This window comes from Desmodus rotundus, chromosome 4 (assembly GCF_022682495.2).
Source record: "Desmodus rotundus isolate HL8 chromosome 4, HLdesRot8A.1, whole genome shotgun sequence".
Taxonomy (NCBI): Eukaryota; Metazoa; Chordata; class Mammalia; order Chiroptera; family Phyllostomidae; genus Desmodus; species Desmodus rotundus.
The window spans coordinates 30,904,215-30,923,816 of NC_071390.1; the positions used below are offsets into that span (position 1 = coordinate 30,904,215).

A 19,602-nucleotide genomic window follows, 5' to 3' on the forward strand; every position below is an offset into this window, starting at 1 on the left:
AATCAGGAAAATATAGAACTTTTACTTCACATGATCCCTGTTAGAAACACCGTGGGCTTAATCCCACCTGTTCAGCTTTATGTTGCCCTGTGTCATCTTCATATTTGAACATTCGGACAATTCTATTTTCCGGTTGATGAAAACTAGACACGGTTGACAAATTTCTGAAAAACACAGAGAAATCTGCTGTCGTTTAGTCTGAAGCTACTTGAAAATTGTAAGTAACCAATTTCTTACAGAGAAATTTCTTAAAGAGAAATATATGTGCGTGTTGGGGGTGTGTACCATACACCAGACAGGTCAGACACAGTAGCGTGAGTGAATGAATCCATGGCCGCAGCTGTAAGATAAAGCCATTCGGTCTGGGATTTTCTTTGTCACATGTCAGACGTCAGCAGTCTTGAAATACTCAGGGTATGCATCAAAAGTATTTTTATCATAAACTGAGTTAGAACTTTAGCTGGGAGGAGGAAAGCAGACCCGTGTAAAACTATTGGAGCTGGCTGTTGACATTTGGGACTGAGAGCTTAAGGGCAGATTTACGTTCGTTCAGTACGTGTCTTTGAGAAAGCCCTGGGTCACCTGGTCTCTCTGTCACCTGTCAGAGGGGTCAGCAGGGAGAGAGGAGGATCAGAGAGATTTCCCTTAAGCATGCTCTTTGTTCTCTCAAACTGCTTCTGTGACAGGATCCTGCATGGACATTCAACTCAAAGGATATCCCCTAATCATGCTGCTAAGTTGCTCAAATTAGCAGACATATCTAATGTAGCAAAGGATTAAAGTAATTATGGGAATGCAGGCTGCCAAGTCCCTCTGTGAAACATGGCCCTTCAGCCCTGTCTCCACTTCAATTCCTATCCCCTTAACACGGGTCACGGGCTTGATTTACAAACACAGCATTGCCTACCATAAAATCACCACTCCCTCGATCTATTTATGAACAATGGAAGCAATATCCTTCTTTACTGCTGGCCACCTTTGTTGGAGAGTTCTTAAAAGGCCACGTCTTTCTGTTCTCGGATCATTAGAAAACGCCAGGGGGACAGCAGGCTGGCACCCCTGAGGAATGTGCAGTAACCCGTGCCCGCATCTGCCTGCCCCTCACACCAGCCCAGGGCCTCTGGAAGGCTCAGCAGTTGCTCTGAAGGCTTGGGGTGTTTATCTCCCACAGGCAGCTGAGCTGCCTCCCATTTCACGAGCAGGTCAGTGGAATGTAGTGGATGAGACCCAGGCCTCTGGCCACCCAGATTAGAGAGTTTTGTGCTGAGGTCCCTATATGGCTGTGTTAGACTGAACAACGGGCTCAAGTCTGTCTTTGTTCCTTGTTTGGGAAGCAAGTGGGAGGAGAGCAGGCCAAGGGACTATATAACCCTTTGGCGTTCAGCCTCCCGGAACATCACCCAGAGCCGGGAAGCCCAGCCAGCACTGTCAGGGTAAGTGGCACAGCCCAGGGATGTGACTTACAGACCCCAGCAGCTCTCCTGGTACCCAGGATCACCAGACCTCATCCAAAGGGATTTGGCGGGGCTCATGCCCTCTGGAATGTGTGAATGAAGATTGTACTACTAAAATGATTGTAGCTTTTAGCTCTAATTACCTGACATTAAAAAGAAGGCTAAGAAGCAGCTTGGTGAGAAGGAAGAGAGGGAGAGGAAGATGAAATGAAATCTGTGTCACCTGCAAGATCTATTTATACTAAAACCAAAAGCCCAGATCTTGCTACATACTTCAGGGATGCAATCTCGCTGCTTGCATTTTTATAATTTGCGTAAGTTACACATGTATTTATAGTTGGGCACTGGAAACTCCAGTGTTTGTGGTTCAGATTTGGTGAAGGGAGTCTTCATTGGACCAGATTTTTAGTGCAGCAAAAGTGTCCGGAAGGAGACTTTAGTTGCTTAGTCTTTGGCATTGGCTGTTTGCATTTGCTTCTGAGTTTCTCTGGCTCTAATTGGTAGTGTCTTCTGTGGTAAAGTTATGTCTCTTGTGTGCAACTGTGAGCTTAGGGTTTAGGATGTGCATCACAGTAGCTGGGTCGTTTGCAGCAGAGCGCAGCAGGAAACCAACTGAATCTTTTTCTGCAAATCAGAGGGAGGGAGCAGGGCGAGCGTCTGACAGCTGTTCTTGTCTCAGCCTTCTGGATGACTGGTTTGCATTTCTGTCAGCCTCCTGAGGCCGGAGGGAAGGTGGAGCCAGCCCTGCCACCCCAGGCTGAACTTCGCTGTAAACGAAGGCTTGGCAGCTTGGCCAGAACTGGGAGTTTCATGCTGAGATTTTTCCTTCCATTTTGTGACTCATGACTAAATATGGTTCGCTTTTCAAGACCCATGAGCTGGGAACTGCAACATTCTTTTCCCCCCTCCCCTCCCACTAGCTACTCATTTTTGGCACGAGATGCACCCGCTTGGAGCAAACCCTCTGACCCGGGTGCAGTTCCAAAAGCAGACATTCGAGTGTGTTTTACCTAATTAGGAAATGCTGCACTCCAAACCATTTTGCTCGGGCAGGTTAGATAAGAGCTGTAAACCACGGAGGCAACTCCTTTCCGGGGACACCCAGACCTCTTCTGTAATGACAGTGCTCCTTTTAGAGATGATAAAATACTTCCGGGACATTGTTTACTAATTAAAAGAACATTTAGTGAATTTTGAGCTTTTTCTGCATGCTAGCGGATGCTGAGGGTCAGCCTACTCCTGCAGTACGTTCAAACACTGCCCCCAATCCTCTCCGCCCAAACAAAAGGGTTGTTAAGAACGTGTATTCACACTGAGCATCCTGTCGTATTTTTAAAGTATCCTATTGAAGTATTTCATCCTGCTTTCAGCTCTTACTTTTGGTTTGGAAAGTCTGCTTAGCACAGCCAAACACAGCCTGTGAGCCAGGGGCTGATGCCTGTGGCCCGGGGGCTGACGCCTCTGACAAATGCCTTGGACCCCTAACTGCTTCTCGGCTTTGTCTCCCTTGCATTCTTTCCTCACCTCTCTCCCAGCTTCTTAATTTGCTAGGAAATACGCCAAATCACGTGAACGCAGTGTCTGGAGAGGGAAGGGAAGGGTGAGAAAAGAAAGGCAATCCTTTCACCAGGCCCAGTTTCCATTCCTACAAGTGGAATCCACAAGAGGAGGGTTTCCATCCTAAGCCTGGAGGCAGTGTGGAAAGAAAGCAAAGACTAGCAATAAAAAGATCTGAATAATAATCATAATCATGTAATGATATTTATATTAATCATTTAAAAACAAATATTTTAAAATAATTTTTTAATTTTAAAAAAGGAAAACAAATATTTATTGAGAACTCATAATGTATAAGACACCATAAGTTATTTTAAATGCTTTTAAAATATCTAGTCCTCATCAGAACACTATGTGGTGTATACTGATGTTACGGCTGGCTGTTTTATAGATTTTTAAAAAAACCCTGTTATTTAGAGATGTTAAACAGTTTACTAAGCCACACAGCTTCTAAGTGGTGAAATCTGGATCCAAAGGCAGGCAGTCTGACTTCAGGGTCCAAGCTGGTCACCATCGTGCTCCGGGGTCTCCACCGCCCTAACTGCACCTGTTTGGGGATCTTGGACACGTCACCTTAACTCCTTGGCTATTGGTTTCCTTGCTTGTCGGCTGGGGATGATAGCATGAGCCCTGCATTTTAACATGTAACATCTCAGCTGAGGTTCCTGTCCTTTGCAAAGGGTCATGTGACATGCAGCCTTCCTGCAGAAGTTCTAGGCATTTAGAAGTTCTAGGCAGCATTGATTTCATGCTTTTAGTCTTTTTCTTCTTACTTCCCAGAAATTTCCTTAGAAGAGTCGCCTTTTATATGTAGGTCTAGGTGTGCAATGAGTTCACCAACTGAGAAGAATTTTCCTCACCTTAAAATCCTAAAACCTCAAAGTCAGGCAGAGAATTCTTGGGGCCCCGGTCTTTACAGATGTTCCCACCTCATTCCGCTTGGAAAAAATGGGAAGGAATCTGGATTGAAAGCCAAGAGGTAGTGGTGGCCTTGGTGCGACTCTGCCTCTCATGCCGTTTGCTTTTGAGCAAGTCACTTCCCCTGGGTTTTCTCATCTGTAAAAATAAGGGCATTGGTAAAGATGTTCTTAATAGGCCTTCAATATCCCAGATCGGTGAGTTGTTATTTTTGCCCTCGCCTTTCTGATTTTGTTGTAGCATCCAAGCTTGAGAGTAGGATATTTAAAACGTTATTTTATTACTTAAAATACATGTTCAATTTAGATAATATACAGACCCCAGGGAAGATAATTAAAAACACCTATAAAACCCACCACTTCAAAATAACCCCCCTCAGTATCTTGGTGAATATGATTAATCTTTTTGTAATGTATAAAAATATATTTCAATGGGTTCTTACAATGTTACTTTCTCTAACCTATTACTCTTGCAATAGAATATAACTGTGCTTATCCGTTTATTGATCCCTCTTAATGATGTGTAGTATTCTACTGCATGATGTGTAATTTACTGGATTCCCCCACACTTGTTGGACTTTTAAGTTAGCTATGATTTTTATTAATGGAAAATAACTTCGGCCCCTGAAATTTAAAGCACCTATCTTATTAGATAGTTTTTTACTGGTTCTAATGTTTTTCCAAGGGTAAAATAAAAGTTGTCAGGATTCAAAAGAGATTTTTCTTTTAAACATTTTACATTAAACATTTCAGCCTTTCAACATTTCCAGGTTTTTACGTGCTTGCCCGTCCTTCAAAGTCTACACTTAAAAAAATGTCTAAGTTATATCTTAAAAATGTGAATTTGGGTGAATACTGACAGCAAATTTCAAATACTTCTTTAACATCTGACAAGTGACTTGTCCCTGTGAGGATCGGGTGTCACAGTCTGATATTGCCACCTGTGCTTTCTAGCTGTTCATTCATGTGCTCATTTAGTCAATGTTTACGAGCGTGTGAGACATGTCAACCACGTGCATGAACGTGAAAATCTGACTTTTGACTTACAAAAAGACAGAAATGTAATTAAAGTACTTTGAGATAAATGCTGTGTTAGATAAAGGTCAGCCGGGAGTGCTCTAGGAGTATAGAGGGGCGGCCCAGACCCAGCCTGGCAGGTGGAAGTGGTCAGGTAAGTGTCACAGCTGCTGGATTACAGCTGGGGCAACTTCCCCCGTTCCCTGCAGGACCTGGTGACCTAGCTTCAGCCAAGATGTGTGAAGAAGAAGACAGCACCGCCCTGGTGTGTGACAATGGCTCTGGGCTCTGTAAGGCCGGCTTTGCTGGGGACGATGCCCCCAGGGCAGTTTTCCCATCCATTGTGGGACGTCCCAGACATCAGGTGAGCACAATTCTGTTTGAGAAACAGCGCTACCGATTAGGTCCCTCCAGGTCCCTCTACGTCTGCACGTCAGCGGGTACGCACAGATTGCCTATTGCTTGCTGCATCCAAATTATGTAAGCTTGCTAAAAATATACCTGGGATGATTAATGTCAAGGAATAAGTGCCAGTTTTATACACGACATAACTTATCTGGTCAGTGTCTATCAGATACAAACCTACTCTACAGAGAGAAACTGCACTAAAAGCTCAGTTCATTCATTCTCAAAGAGCTTGATGTTAGATGAACGTAAGTTTTACCAACTGTAATTTTACAGTTAGCTGCCAATGAAATATATCTGCACAGCCACATGGTCATTTTTTACATAATGTTATATAAACAAAATGTTGGTGGCAGCCACATAGTAAAAACAGAGAATTTCATCTCAGAAATTCTCCTTCACAGCAAAAATGCATTTTGCACATTGAGCCTCCCTGACTGATATTTATGGCTCTCGGTGAGGTGTATATTCACAGCAACAAGTAATAGAAGCCTCGCTCAGTGAACGAACTCTGTTTCTTTGCTGAACGTGCTGTAGAGGTATTTTATGGATCTGTAGTAGCCGTGACTGTTTTGCCATTCTAGAGCAGTCTAGGGCAATTTAAAATTCCAGTAAGGAGGAGAATTCTTTCTTAACTTCTTTTTTTAAGCGTCACTTTAATGATTAAAAACAATACATCTGACAGATGTCTTAATGTCGATCAGTAAGAATTTATCCGCCAGAAATCAAGCACTGAATGGTCACTTGTAGATATAATGCTTTTTGCTCATAATGGTTAAAAATAATAATCATACACTCTTGAGTAGGTGACAACTTTAAAAGTTGCCACCTTATAAGAGGCAAAGTGCCACTTATATGTAAAATTTCATAGATTCATTAAACAAGTCATTATTGCATAACAAATACATGCCAGGCAATAGGTTACAGTGGCAAACCAGACAAGTACAATCTCTGCCAGAGCTCAACAAGGAACGCAGAAGGCACAGCACACACGTGAAGTCGCATCACCCATGGGGTCCTCTGTCATCTGGAGGCCGATTCAGATCTATTGCCAATCAGCTGAGGGATGTTGCTGAAGAACATAGTGATCCCCAAGGGGAAGGGGAATGGGAATAATGAGGAAAGAAGGGGAAGGGTCAAGGAACATGTATAAAGCACCTGTGGATGAAGACAGCAGGGCGGGGGGAAGACTGACTGTGGGAGGTGAGGGGTGGGTAGGGCAGAGGAGAGTAATGGGAGAAAAATGGGGCAACTGTAATTGAACAATAAAAAAACTTTGAAAAAAAAGCACATAATGATCATAAGACTTAGCATATTGTTGTTGGTACCAAAAGAGGAACTTTATCTCGCAGTAATTTAACCCTTTGTGACTGTCATCGATTCATCAGTTCTGGGAAAGGCTGACTTTAATGCATTGAATCTTACTAGGGAGTGATGGTGGGAATGGGACAAAAAGACAGCTACGTGGGTGATGAAGCACAGAGCAAAAGAGGCATCCTGACCTTGAAGTATCCGATAGAGCACGGCATCATCACCAACTGGGACGACATGGAAAAGGTACTAGAGCTTCCCTGCGGGCTGAGCCTTCAGGCTGCGTAGTGCCTGCGGGCCCTGATTCAAAGCGTCATGCTACCCAGGCCCAACTGTGCTTTTACTTGTTCGTGTTTTTTCTAGATGATCACTGACTGGAAAAAATAAGCATTTCTTTAAAAAAAATTCCTTGCCTGACAGAGTTTATAAACTAATTCGAGGAAGGCAGTTCCATGGGGAGAACAGTTGTTCTTTGCCAGCAGTGGGAACTAATAGGCTATTGCCCAGTTGCGTGGGTTACCTCCTAGGACCCATGCAACTGGGCAATAGAGGGCGGAGCGGCATCCAAGAGGATGGTCCTTCTTTCCTCAGAGGCTATGTGGCTCCCAGTGCTCTGCAGCCACAGAGCAGATGAAGGGCTGGGAGTAGCCTCCCCCACTCATTCGTGAAAGCTTTTCATTAACTCACCCTGAGTATTTTTAAAAGTGTTTTAACTTCACTACAGAAAAGGGGGCTGTGACATTGTGGACTCAGCACCTTCCTGGTTGTCCCTCAACGTGTTGGGGCACAACAACTGACAACGTTTTTAAATAGTTATATTTTAAAAAGTGTTTATTTGTGTTGCATTTAAGTCAAGTCTTTATCTCCCAGGCTCATGTAAAAGACCTAATGAGGAGATGAGTCAAATCCTAGGATTTTGAGGTTTTATTAGGCATCGTAGAAACACAAGTGATCAGAGAAAAAACAGAAGAAATAATGAGAAAGTGACATAAAATGTTTTAAATGAAGCAAAATATATTAGAACCACAACATCTGGATTTTTATTTATCAGCTCTGTGCACACCCACACACTTACCAGTTTAAAAGAGAAGTAGTGTTGCTAGAATTTATCAATAATAATGTCGGAACCTTGGCTTCTCCTCAAAAATTGCATTTCGTTAGTTTTGCTTGCTCTAAGAGACTGGATTTGGTTAACACTGTGGTTTGCACCAAGGAGAGGATATTAATAACAGTGAGCAAACATTTTTTCAGATTTTCTCCATAGAGCTGCCAGCATTTCAGAATGTCTACCACCCCCACCCCACCCCCACCCCTGGCCATATTGCTCAGTTGGTGGTAGCGTCGTCCCATTGACCAAAATGTTGCAGGTTCAATTCCCTGTCAGGGTGCATACCTAGGTTTCAGGTTCAATCCTGGGGCAAGGCGCGTACAGGAGGCAACTGACTGATGTTTCTCTCTCATATCGATGTCTCTCTCTCTCTCTGCCTTCTTCTCCCTCTAAAACAATAAGCGTATCCTTGTATCCTTGTATCTGAGGGTTTTTAAAAGACAGAATATGTACTCCTGGAGAAAGTTCTTTAGAATGAATAAAGCATTTCATAATTTCTAATATTCAAATTCAAAGTGGCTGGGGAGAATTGGTTGTTTTTCAAATGATATTTTAGAGTAACTTCAGCAATGTGAATGGCAGGATTTCTTGAATACTCTGGCACTTTCAGTCCATCAGAGAACTCTCAGAAGTCTTTCACGTCCTTCCCAGAAACCACAAATTCAAAACCGAAGAAACTGGAGCAAGACAAAGAGTGTATAAAGTTGATCTTGCTTTTGTTAATTTATAATCTTTTGCCGCAGTTCTTGTTTTGTCTTAATTCTAGATAAATCTTATTCCTGATGCTAGAGGAGAATTTTCATGCTTTAAAAAATAATCAATTTATCCCTTTTGTGCAGTGGTTTGTTCTTTATAGCATGCAGGGCTTAAAGAGAAAGCAAAAGCACACTTATGTCCAAAGTACATTCACAGAAATGCACTATAAATAGGCACTGGCTTTGAAAACACCCAAAGGCCAAACGTGCCCATGAATGCAATACCCAGAGTGTCCCAATGGAGGCAGGCTCCTCCCAGGCCTGCAGAGCAAAAGGGGTGCAGGGAGTGCAGGGGGTGGAGACTGGAAGCAGGGTGACCTGTCTCCTCTTAGCATACACCGCAGAGGGAAATTTCCCTACAGTATTAAAAGATGGCAACTAGGTCTTCAGGTCAGCTTCATCCATCCATTTATGTTTTCGTTCATTTGTCCTTTTACTTGACTAAACTAAATCACTTCCCTGTGAACATTAACTAAAATAGAGGAAGTAGGGGGTAAAGAAGATACAGTTGAATAATAATAGCATTTACTCTGGGCCAGACACTAGGTGAAATAGTAACTCTGGGGCTTCATTATTTAATTCTCACAAAGACGTGCTAATGATTTTTACATTAACCATGGTGAGATTGGAGCTGAAAGGGGTTAAAATTTGCCTAAGCTCAGACAATCAACACGGGATTGAGCGGGGATTTAAACTCAGATTTGATGCCAAAGCCTGCGCCCTTAACCACTACTCCATCCTGCCTCACAGACCTGGGTTTGGGTTTCTGTTCATTCATCTAGAGCCACAAATCCTCAGAGTTTGGAGCTTCAGTCTCTGCCTTGGAAGAACTGTAGACACACAATGATTACTTGGTCCTGGTTTCATTAACTCATTCTGGTCCCTTTTTGGAGTCTGCAGTACCCCCACAGCATCCCCTCATTGTGCTTCTCCCTGTTTCACCCCTAGATCTGGCACCATTCCTTCTACAATGAGCTTCGTGTTGCCCCTGAAGAGCATCCAACCCTGCTCACCGAGGCACCCCTGAACCCCAAGGCCAACCGCGAGAAAATGACCCAGGTAAATGCCCACCCCAGGAGCCGGCCCCCTGGGTTTGGGGAAGTCCGTGTGGAAGACACTGATAGGGCAGCAGAGACTGACAACTTCCCATGCATTCAGGGACCCCAAAGGACAGGACCATCCTAATGGTGCTCACATTCTTACTGCAGAAACGACACCCCTTTGGCCTCCGAGAGCCGTAGGACATTTAAAAGATTTAATTTAAAAAGCGACATGTTCAGGTTAAAAACGTCTAAGGAGAAGTCACTTGAAAATGTAGGAGGACACAAAGTGGGGAATTTTGGTTCTGGAATGCAAGGTATGGAAACTGGATCTGTCGTTTATCAGCCGTGTGACTAAGCAATCCACTTAATTTCTCAGAGCCTCAGTTTCCTCCTTTAAAAGCTGGGAAAGTTAGTACTATTATTTTTCAAAGGGTTGATGTGAAGGTTAGTGAGGCCAAATGTTAAATGTAAACATTGGTGTTTGGTGTACTAAACACTCAACAAGTAACAGTTATTATTGTCTATATTGTGACTTGTCTGAAGCCCAAAGACTTTACAGCAGAAACCATTCGTTCCACTAGCCAGACAAAGTTTCCGGTTTGGAGGAGCTTTGCAATAAAAACATCTAACGTCAATTTCATGCTCATTTGTGGTTAAGCACTGGGCTAAGTATTTTACATGCATTGTCTCTTTAAATGTTAACAATGTGTGAAGCAGGAGCTATTATTACCAAATTATGTAAATGAAGACATCGAGGCTCAAATACATTAGGTGAATACCCTAAGGTCCCACAGCTAGAAATGGCAGAGCCTGGAATGGACCCTAAAGACTGCAAGGCCTTTTTCTGGGAGGAGCTCCTGGTGCTGACAGCAACACACCAGCCGTTGTTCTCTGCAGAGAAACATCTGCGTGCTGGTGAATCGCTCCACGTAGAGAGATGCTGTTTCTGATGGGCATTGCTGTTCCTGTGAGTGGTGTGAAGGCAGAAAACAAGTTGAGAATTATGGCTCTCGAGCAAATGTCAGACATCCTAGTGAACAGGTGGGGCTGGGAGGGTTTCGCAGATGGAGAAATGGAGGCCAGGTATCTCGGTGTGCACAAACTCGTGATGAGTGACTTGGAGGTACTCTGGTTCCAATCTTGTCCCTGGACTGCATGAGCGGGGTGTTGGCACTCCCATGTAGTCCTCTGTTACTGACAATTCACATCTGCCAGGAAATGGGGCTCCTTCCCTTGCAACCAGAGTGGCCTCTGATTGTAGGGCTGGCAGTGACCCAGCAGCCCCTACATGAAAAAGTAGAACTGATTAAGTGAAACCTCAGACAAACCACAGAACTAGGCTGGTCACAACCAGTCTGAGCTTCAGGTTTAAAAGGCCTCTTTCCTTATACCAGAGAAATCAAGATCTACTTCATCACCACGAAGGCACTTTCTTGAACATTCTTGGTAAAACCAGCAGCATCACTAACTTAGTTCTTTGGATGGCTTTGCAGATTATGTTTGAGACTTTCAACGTCCCAGCCATGTATGTGGCAATTCAGGCGGTGCTGTCCCTCTACGCCTCTGGACGTACTACTGGTAGGTGCCTGGGAAGAATGGGACCATCCATTGACCACTGGAAGACACCATCAGTGGGACCACTGAAGACACCATCAGTTCCAGGACTGGATGGTTATAAATGCATGGGTTGAGGTGACTGAGGGTTACTCAGAACTGGCAGGGCTAATCCCAGCCCTCACAGGTCTTCCCGTCATCTACAAAAATGAGCCCTTGAGCTCGTATTTCCAGCAGCACGTCTATAGTTTCTCTCTTCCTGCTCTTTCTCTTCCCCAAGTCTTCTCCTCCTTTCCTGTCCTACCAAATGCTTTCCTTTCTTTCTTTCAAATAAGAGGCTTAGAAGTTCCCCCTCTACTAGGCCAGCAAGTGGCCACCCGCCAGCTGCTGTGGTGACTTTTATTGTGCCCAATACCCCCCAGGCATTGTGCTGGACTCTGGCGATGGTGTCACCCACAACGTGCCCATCTATGAGGGCTACGCCCTGCCCCACGCCATCATGCGTCTGGACCTGGCTGGCCGAGACCTCACCGACTACCTCATGAAGATCCTGACAGAGCGTGGCTACTCCTTCGTGACCACAGGTGAGGCCGGTGGGAATAAGAGGAGGAGGGAGGAGGGGCAGTGTGCTCTTCCTCGTCATGTAGAGGATCACAGTGACTAGCTGGGGCGGTGGTGGGAGGCAGCCCTGCCGGTGGCACAGCCTGACTGCACTGCCCAGAGCCAATTGTGGCTTTTTTTTTTTTCAAACTGGGTGAAACTGCAAAATGATTATACTGTTTCCTTGACAAGAGTAGTAATAACCATCTAGTATGATGAAGTAGTCAGAGTTGTATTTTCTGAACATTTTTAAATCCCCTCCACTCACAAACAGAAAAGAGAAAGTGCAGGGACCAGACACAGTAGGCCACGGTGATTGGCAGTGTTTGGAAACACCCAGCCAGGGTCTGGGACCAGTTCTGTCACTCACTCGCTGTGTGATCTTGAACAAGTTTCACAGCCTCACTAAGCCACAGGCTCTTCATCTATAAATGGAGGTGATTGTGGGCCATCTCTGGCATGACTGTCATGAGTATTAGGTGAGATAATGCGCGTGGAGTACTCAGCACAGAGTAAGCACGAGAAAGCAGTTCTTAGCTAGTGTTAACGCCAACCCAGCAGGCAGTCATACGTTTGTCTTTGGATTCTGAGCCGGTGCTGCCTGGTGTCCACCCACGAGAGGCAGAGGCAGATGTTGTAGAGACATCGGGACCTCCTCAGTGCCCTTGGCCCTAGCCTCCTGCCCTCGCCTCACCAGTTCGGTATTGTCTAAATGTTTATGTTTCTGGACACGCCTGTGGCTTATTCTGGACTCCAAGTTAGAGCCCTGAAGATGTGGAAGTGTCCTTTAGGAGTAGAGAGTTAAATTAGTTTTGTTCCTGACTTTGCTCCCTACAAAGAACCCCCAAGATACCTCTAAAAGGTTCCCAGATGGAACCAATAGCTGAGAACTTCAGAGTGCAGGAGTGTGAAAGGTATCACCTGTCCACTCTTCCCTACCTCCTTCTATATGCACCACTGCAGACTCCTGGACAGCTCTGGTCCTTGGCCAGGGCCTGCCCCTCTCTAGAACGTGATGAATACGCCAAGGGTTCGAACTGGAATCTACTTGGACCAGGTGACATCGGTCGCCAGAGCTTTTTTGAAAGCCGTGGGAGCCCCAAAGGGGCTGCTTCAGCATAACTTCCGGGTCAACCAAAAAATCCAGTACAAACAACTGTTATACAAAAATTATCACAGAGAGTGATCGGTTAACCTTGCAAAAACACAATATACAAAAAGATTTCCTTCTCTGCGCCTCTCTCTAGCCAGCTCATTTCATTCCCGTCATGCATTTGCCGGACATTGTTTACTAAGAGTCTACCCTGCATAAGGCGCTCTGCTAGGGACAGAAGTGGTTCCCTGGTGGACCTATAATTTAATTACCATCACGGATTTGGGGTTGCAGAATATCGAACTTATACACTGTTGTGAAGGAACCAGTGTTGTGGGAGAGACAGGTAGGAGAGGAGGGTTTTTACCACCTGTGCAAACCCTAATGTTTGTATCTCAACAGCTGAGCGTGAGATTGTCCGAGACATCAAGGAGAAACTGTGCTATGTAGCTCTGGACTTTGAAAACGAGATGGCCACGGCCGCGTCCTCCTCCTCCCTTGAGAAGAGCTACGAGCTGCCTGACGGGCAAGTGATCACCATTGGGAATGAGCGCTTCCGCTGCCCGGAGACCCTGTTCCAGCCCTCCTTCATCGGTAGGCAACAGCGCCCCGTCCTGGGAAGGGGAGACCACCCTCCCCTCCCCTACGCAGCCAGCCTTTGGCCATCAGTGCTCTTCTGCATGTGCTGGGGCCACAAGACCAACCCGTTTCTAAACCAGGGCAAGGCTAAAAGTGTCACGTTTTTCACGTGAGAAGACTTAAGGCCAGGAAAGGAGTTTTCTTTCCAAGAAAACACTATGTTGTAGTTAAGCCAGAAGCATTCTCAGTGTACAGTACATAGGGTGAAAGTAAGTATTATTTGTGCTTAGGACACAGTGAAGCCACCGAATGGATGGGAAGGGTGTGCTGAATGCTGAGAGTTTGGAAAGGGTAGAGGGAGAGGAAAATAGAAGAGCCTCTTCTTAAATTAACATTGACCTTGAGAGAAAGGTGAGCATCGCTGTTTACAGAGGGCAGGCTCTGGGAGTGGTGAGCCTGGGTTTGAGTGCTGGCCCCACTTGCAGGTTCTCGGGAAAGTCACAGAACTCCGCTAAGCCCCTGTGCCCTCATCTGTAAGGAGGGGCTGTAACAGGGCCGAAGGCGGACGGAGGTGGCTGTGAGCATTACCTGAGCTGTGTGCGGAGCACTTCGCCCAGTGGCTGGCCAAAACAAGCATGTGATAATTGCTAGCCACTGCCAGGCATGAATAGTTAGGTATTATTATTACTACTATTGCTATTACTATTTGTATTATTATTTATCACAGCACAGCAAAAGAGGAAGGGACACCTAGAGGTTCTTTTCAAAAGACACACATCAGGAGTTAACAAAAAGTTCAGATTAAAAAGAATATTATCCAGACTGAAGAAAAATGAGTCTTTGTCCAAATAGGATGAAGGACTTTTCTGATGATTCAGCACCATTTTGCTTTGAGGGGTGACAACCAGGTGGCAGCCAAAAAGAGACTTGGGGGACTTCTGAGCAATGGCTGCGCCACTGGCTCAGTGTGGAACCTTCCACAGGGAGGCTCGAGACTTTGCCCTGATGTAAACCATAGACAGCAGTGAGTCTATTAAAAACAGGGGCATGATGCTGTAGCGCCCATCCTCCCAGAGGTGCTGCAGCAGGGCTTCCGCACTGGACAAGAGGTAGGAGGACATCGAGCATCGCAAGGACCTTTTGGTCTCTGAGATGGGTGGTCCCTCGATCATTCTGCCTGCTTTCTTTCATTCGGTGTGAGATCTTCCACGTCTGATGGGGGTTTTACCCTCCAACCAAGGACCATGGCCTGTGTCTCTTTTCCAGGGATGGAGTCTGCTGGCATCCATGAAACCACCTACAACAGCATCATGAAGTGTGATATTGACATTAGGAAGGACCTCTATGCCAACAACGTCCTCTCCGGAGGCACCACCATGTACCCCGGCATTGCTGACCGCATGCAGAAGGAGATCACGGCCCTAGCTCCCAGCACCATGAAGATCAAGGTACAGTTCAGTGACAGACCCCCTGGCTATGCTGCTGGTGATGCCAACCCTGTCACCAGACGTGAAGGACTCTTCAGTGGCCATATCTTGGCTACATGTGCTCACAGGTTTTAGGGCTAGGCGGTGGGTCCAGAACCATACGTTTCATACCTTAGGGGATATAAGTCAATCCAGTTCATAAAAGAAGTCGAATTATCTTGTACAAAATTTAATTTATAATCATCCTTGTCTATTAGCTACTGTTAGCAGCTGCACTAGAGGTCGACAGAGCTGCTCATGTGCCCAGTCTCTTTAAAATACATAGTTTGTTGTGTTTCCGCATCAGAAAATAGTGTGTCTCGTGTGCAGAGCGTTTTCTAAAAATTGCAGAGGAGCTGGGTATGTTTCTGGCGAGGTTTGCGCCCTGCAGACTCAATGGCGTGCACCCTCCTCCCACTATAGAACACGGTCGCATCTCAGCGGCCAGGAGGGAGAGTTTGATCTTTATCTCTCTGCACACCTTTTGATACAAGGGTTCAAAAGCACAGGATGACTCAGGATGACTCCAGAGCCACCCAGGATCCCTGTATTGTGTGAGTTTTGAGTTCCAGTTAAGCGAGCCCAGAGATTAAACAGGTCATTCTTTGGAAGCCACCTTGCATGTGACTGGTGATTTCACAGAAGCTGTTACAGCTCTGTGAAGGGGCAGCCCAGGGGCAGTGCACACACATAAGAAGTATTTTAACAAGTTCCGCTACTTGCACTTCCTCTCTCTCTCTCTCTCTCTCTCTCTCTCTGGAAAGGCTATGCAGGTCACATAAAAGAGTCCTAGACTGAAGCACATAATCTCTCTGCAGTATCAGCTTTGCAAGCCTTCAAGGTGAGAGAAGGGACTATTTTCTCAGAACTGGTGCCTCCTTGGGTGCCCATCTGATCTATTCTGACCCCCTCTCCCTCCCACATGGATGGAGGAGGATGAAGCCAGCTGCCGGGCTCGCTGACAGAGTCAACCTAGATTGGAAGTATATTACAGAGAGAGACTGTGGCTGGCTCAAGTTGAGAGCTCTAGTTCTCCAAACTTGGCTTCTGAATAGAAATGAATGTGGAACTTTGGGCTCCAGTGTGGTAAGAGAAAACTGTTAAAAACCTAGGACAGCAAGGTCCTAACATTAAGGGAAACTGAAACTGGATGAGGGGCTTACAGGAACTCTGTGCACACTTTTTACGACTTTTCTGTAAATATAAAATTATCCCCCCAAAAGGTTACTTCTACAACATAACAAAACCAGAAAACACCTGGGAGAGGTCTGGGTTTGAATACTGGGTTTAACACGCACACAACCAGTAAGAGCTAAGCCAATTACTTAAACCTCTCTCAGTCTCTTTTTCCTCCTCTGCACTCTGGGGGTAATTTAATACTTACTCTTAGAAGTGGTTATGAAAATTAAATGAGATAATACATGTTAAGACAAATGCTTAATATAGTGTCTGGTACATAATAATTGCTCAGTAAACACTAACTCCTTGTATTAAAAATAAATGTTCAGCCCTGGCTGGTGTGGCTCAGTGGATTGAGTGCCAGCCTGTGAACCAAAGGGTCGCCCGTTCAATTCCCAGTCAGGGCATATGCTGGGGTTGTGGGCCAGGTCCATAGTAGGGGGCACATGTGAGACAACCACACATCAATGTTTCTCCCTCTCTTTCTCCTTCCTTTCCCCTCTCTCTAAAAATAAATAAAAAGTAAATGTTCAACCAAAGCTTGGAGGATAAAAAGAAATTAAATCTTTTTATTATGGTTTCAGAAACAAATTATCTGTTTGGCTGAAATGTCCATATTCATTTCTACCCAAATATCCAAGTCTGGGGTGGAATTTAAGATTGCTCAACTGTGGCCATTTGGGGGGGGTTACTGCAGGTAGGCAGGAACCCTGGCCTGATTTGCTGCTCTCTGTGCCTGAATCATTCAATTATTTAGGAAATTTTAGCCCTGGCTGATGTGGCTCAGTGGATTGATCACCAGCCTCTGTACTGAAGGGTCACTGGTTCAATTCCCACTCAGGGCACATGCCTGGTTTTCAGGCTAGGTCCCCAGTAGGGGACATGTAAGAGGCAACCACGCATTGATGGGCCTCTCCCTTTCTCCCTCCCTTCCCCTCTCTCTAAAAATAAATAAATAAAATCTTAAAAAATGTTTTAGCATACCCTTGCATGTCAGGCCTGTGCTGTAGGTACGGCCAGGCAGTGCCTGTAACGGGGACCTATCCCAGGTACACGGTCATCCCAACAGGGAACCCTGAGCCGCTCCTTGTGAAACAGTACGTGTCGTGGGCTCAATCAGGTGGGAGATCCCGGTACAGTATGTTTGGCATGATCCAACGTCTCACCGAAGGGCCTGGTGGTTGTTTCTGTATAGAGAGTGCCGTGCTGAGTTCTGAGGCACAGCTCACGGCAGTCAAAGCCATCATCAGGGCCCTTACGTGGAGGCCTCACAGGATTTGGGGCCAACTGTCTATTTGCACGACAGCAGACTGAATGTGGTAGAGGTGTGACGAATGCCTCGAAATAGATTGCGTAAAGGAAGCCAGAAAAGCAAATGTGCTCATTGAAGAATCTCCAAATCCAGATGCCATTCACACCCCCTTGGGTTAGGGTTAAGGTTGGGCGTCTGACAGCCCAGACTGTTCCCCATGTCCCTGAAACCTCAGCCAGACCCACCAAAGCTGGACCCTGGTGGAAGCCCAGGCCCTGCCCTAGTGTACTAATGGCCCTTCTTTCCCATCTTGACCTACAGATCATTGCCCCTCCGGAGCGCAAATACTCTGTCTGGATCGGTGGCTCCATCCTGGCCTCTCTGTCCACCTTCCAGCAGATGTGGATCAGCAAACAGGAGTACGATGAGGCCGGGCCATCCATTGTCCACCGCAAATGCTTCTAAAATACTTCCTTGCTCTCTTTATTTCTTGCACACAACTGTGAATGTTTTGTGGAATAATGCCTTCAATTCTTCTCCATATCATTCCTAGCCAAAGCTCTGACTTGTTGCCTATGTGTTTTTTAATAAATCTGAAATATGTTATCTTTAACCTGTAGCCTTGGCGTCTGATCATCACCCAGCTGTCACGTATTTCTGTTAGATTGACCTCACCCGTTACACCCTGGCTCCCTCTAGTGGTGCAGCCAAGTACACGACAAGACTAGGATGTACGTACTAAGTTTCTCAGCAAAGAATAGAGGAATCACATAAACATGAGAAGTTCTGACTAAATGCTGTTGGTGGGAAAAAAATTGTAAATACACAGGAGATTAATATAAACATAGATTAAAGTCTACCGATAGGATAATCCACACAGACTTCACAATTTGCATAGTCATCATATTTGCTCTCTTAAAACCTCAGTTTACCTAATGGGTGTGTGTGTGTGTGTGTTTACATACATTCATACATATATTATACACACACATATACATGACTTCTAATATATGACATATTACACTTAATAAATATATTTTAAGAGAAGGTATGACTTTTATCAGAGGAAACAGATTTTTAAAAAATTCATTAAGAAGCACTGTTCTAAAATCTCATTACACATCTGAACCATCTGTTTCCCTTCTCCTGATCAATATCTGTCTCTGAAAAGGATACTACAGATCTATTTACACCAGAAGGGACGAGACAGATAACAATGTTTTCCAGGGATCACTGGTGTCAATCATCATACTGAGGGATTTACACATAACCTCACTCATTTGCTCTTCAGAATTATGTGGTGTAAATAATATTGTCATGCCCATAGTATAGATGAAGAAACAGAAGTTGTTCCCTTAATGTCATTAATTACATAGGGGAGCTGCCAGCTTCAACTTCTCTTTCACCCAACTGACCCAGAAAGCACAAATCTGTGTAAAAACACCTTTCCCGCACTTACAGGTCTTCGTCTCAAAGCGCTTTTCTACCCAGGCAGTTTAGCCACCTGGCAGCTCACCGCTGGTGTGGACGGCTGAGTTGGGGTCAGCAGCCATTGGTTGTCCCTGGGCAGCGGGGCCTCTGTCCATGGCAGCAGCTCCCTGTGGAGATCTCGGGGCTAAGATTAATGCCTATGTGGTCTAGATAGTGCAAGCATCCCCTGGGCCTCTCTGGCCCTGTAGTTTGAGCAAATTAGAATTAATATTACAAATAAGAAGAGCTGGCATGTGCTGGCTACCTGTCATGACCAGACCCTGTACCAAGCTCTTTGGATTAGGATCTCCTCCTATCCTAAGCAGCCCTGTGGAGTGGGTATTCTTGCTGTCTGCTAACAGAGAGAGCAGCTGAGGCTATGAGTGGTTAAGGAGTATACCTAATGCCGTGCACAGCCATTGGGCCAGTGTTTCTCAAACAACAGGCCACACAGGTCAACCTCATCAGGGGCTCACTTTAAATGTCCAGATTCCTGGGCCATGTTCAAAGCCTGCTGAACTGAACGTATGGAGTTGAGGCTAAGAACCTGAGTTTTAATCAGATTTATTTGGTGATTGTTTTGCACACCAAAAATTGAGAACCATTATAACATGCTATGATTGAGAGAAATTTTCCAGTTGCAAATGTAAGCTCATTGTGTGAGGAAACTTCATACCCACTAGACTTAAACTTAAGGGTTAGTGTATAGATACTTGCAAGAGATCACTTTCACAATTTAAGCAAAAAGCATCGATTTCCATCATCAGTACAGGGTTTACTGAAGGAATACCTGCTGTTTTACTCGATATTTACCACTAGAGGGCGCGAGCTCTCTGGTAAAG

At 45.2% G+C, this 19,602-nt stretch overlaps 1 protein-coding gene across 1 annotated transcript; it reads left to right on the plus strand.

Annotated features, from left to right (window-relative positions):
* The first annotated feature begins 1,291 nt into the window (after nt 1-1,291).
* On the plus strand, nt 1,292-17,903 carry ACTA2 (actin alpha 2, smooth muscle). The gene is made up of 9 exons (XM_024563416.3): nt 1,292-1,433; nt 5,155-5,309; nt 6,779-6,907; nt 9,473-9,583; nt 11,061-11,145; nt 11,544-11,705; nt 13,217-13,408; nt 14,660-14,841; nt 17,612-17,903. The coding sequence occupies exons 2-9, from the start codon at nt 5,181-5,183 to the stop codon at nt 17,753-17,755; spliced, it is 1,134 nt and encodes a 377-aa protein (XP_024419184.1). The 5' UTR covers nt 1,292-1,433; nt 5,155-5,180; the 3' UTR covers nt 17,756-17,903.
* Nucleotides 17,904-19,602: the final 1,699 nt, after the last annotated feature.